Source organism: Anopheles aquasalis, chromosome 2 (genome assembly GCF_943734665.1).
Source record: "Anopheles aquasalis chromosome 2, idAnoAquaMG_Q_19, whole genome shotgun sequence".
Classification (NCBI taxonomy): domain Eukaryota; kingdom Metazoa; phylum Arthropoda; class Insecta; order Diptera; family Culicidae; genus Anopheles; species Anopheles aquasalis.
In genome coordinates, this window is record NC_064877.1 from 5,444,156 (window position 1) to 5,445,000 (window position 845).

Genomic DNA, 845 nt, shown 5'->3' on the forward strand with positions numbered 1-845 from the left:
TCAATTATTAATAATAATTCTTTTCGAATAGTTGATGTAGAAGAGAGAAGAAGAAATTGAGAAAGGAAACATAATTTTGTGACAACTTGATGATATTCAAGTAGTTTTTCACAATTTTTACCCATCAACTCCCGATTCAATTGTGTTGTGTAATACATCTTGGCGATTGCTTGCAGTATATGGAGCAGAAATAATGTACATGATGCACTTTAGAGAACACGAAAGATCAAGCATCTCAAAACGAGTTCTACCTGGCCAAGCAAGAAACCTTATCGCACCCCGTTTGCGGCCGTAACATGAGCGCAATGGTTGTCCCCCCGCGGGTTAACACATTCACCTCGAGGTGCTAGGATGGGTAATGCACACCGTTAACCACCGCCCGAGGACATCACAAGCAACATACAAAGTAACTGCCAACAAAACGCGGACATCAAACTCGCTCCTATAATCGATTTGCGGATAAAGATCAAGCAGATGAAATGCGATCCCGGGAGACCTCAAGGTGTGCATCGTTCTAGTTTGCAGGTGGTGTGAACGCAGCTGAACTACTAGCAAGCTACCTACTATAAAATGGCCACGTCAGACCATGTTAGAGCATCAGTTCCGCTTGGTACATTCAAAGTGTAACAGCATCAGCAGCAAATCATCAGCTCATACTTCAAGATGGCTTCGAAGGTACGGTATAGCTGGTTTACTGTCATCAATACACTTACTGCTCTATGGCTTACCTTTTATTTCATCAGATCACACTCCTTACCGTTGGTTTGTTGCTGATCAACGTGTACGTTGAAGCGCAGCAGTACCAGATCAGTGGACGGCGCAACCAGGATCGCCAGAATGTGCTC

The 845-nt window shown here is 43.8% G+C and overlaps 1 protein-coding gene across 1 annotated transcript in view; it reads left to right on the top strand.

The window, feature by feature from the left end:
* The first annotated feature begins 538 nt into the window (after positions 1-538).
* Positions 539-845, top strand: part of LOC126581676 (uncharacterized) — a 934-nt gene continuing 627 nt past the window's right edge. Inside the window, exons 1-2 of the mRNA XM_050245491.1 lie at positions 539-675; positions 744-845. The exon at positions 744-845 is cut by the window's right edge and continues 627 nt beyond it. Coding sequence (XP_050101448.1) covers positions 664-675; positions 744-845 — 114 coding nt within the window. The 5' untranslated portion in view covers positions 539-663. The remainder of the gene's footprint in view (positions 676-743) is intronic.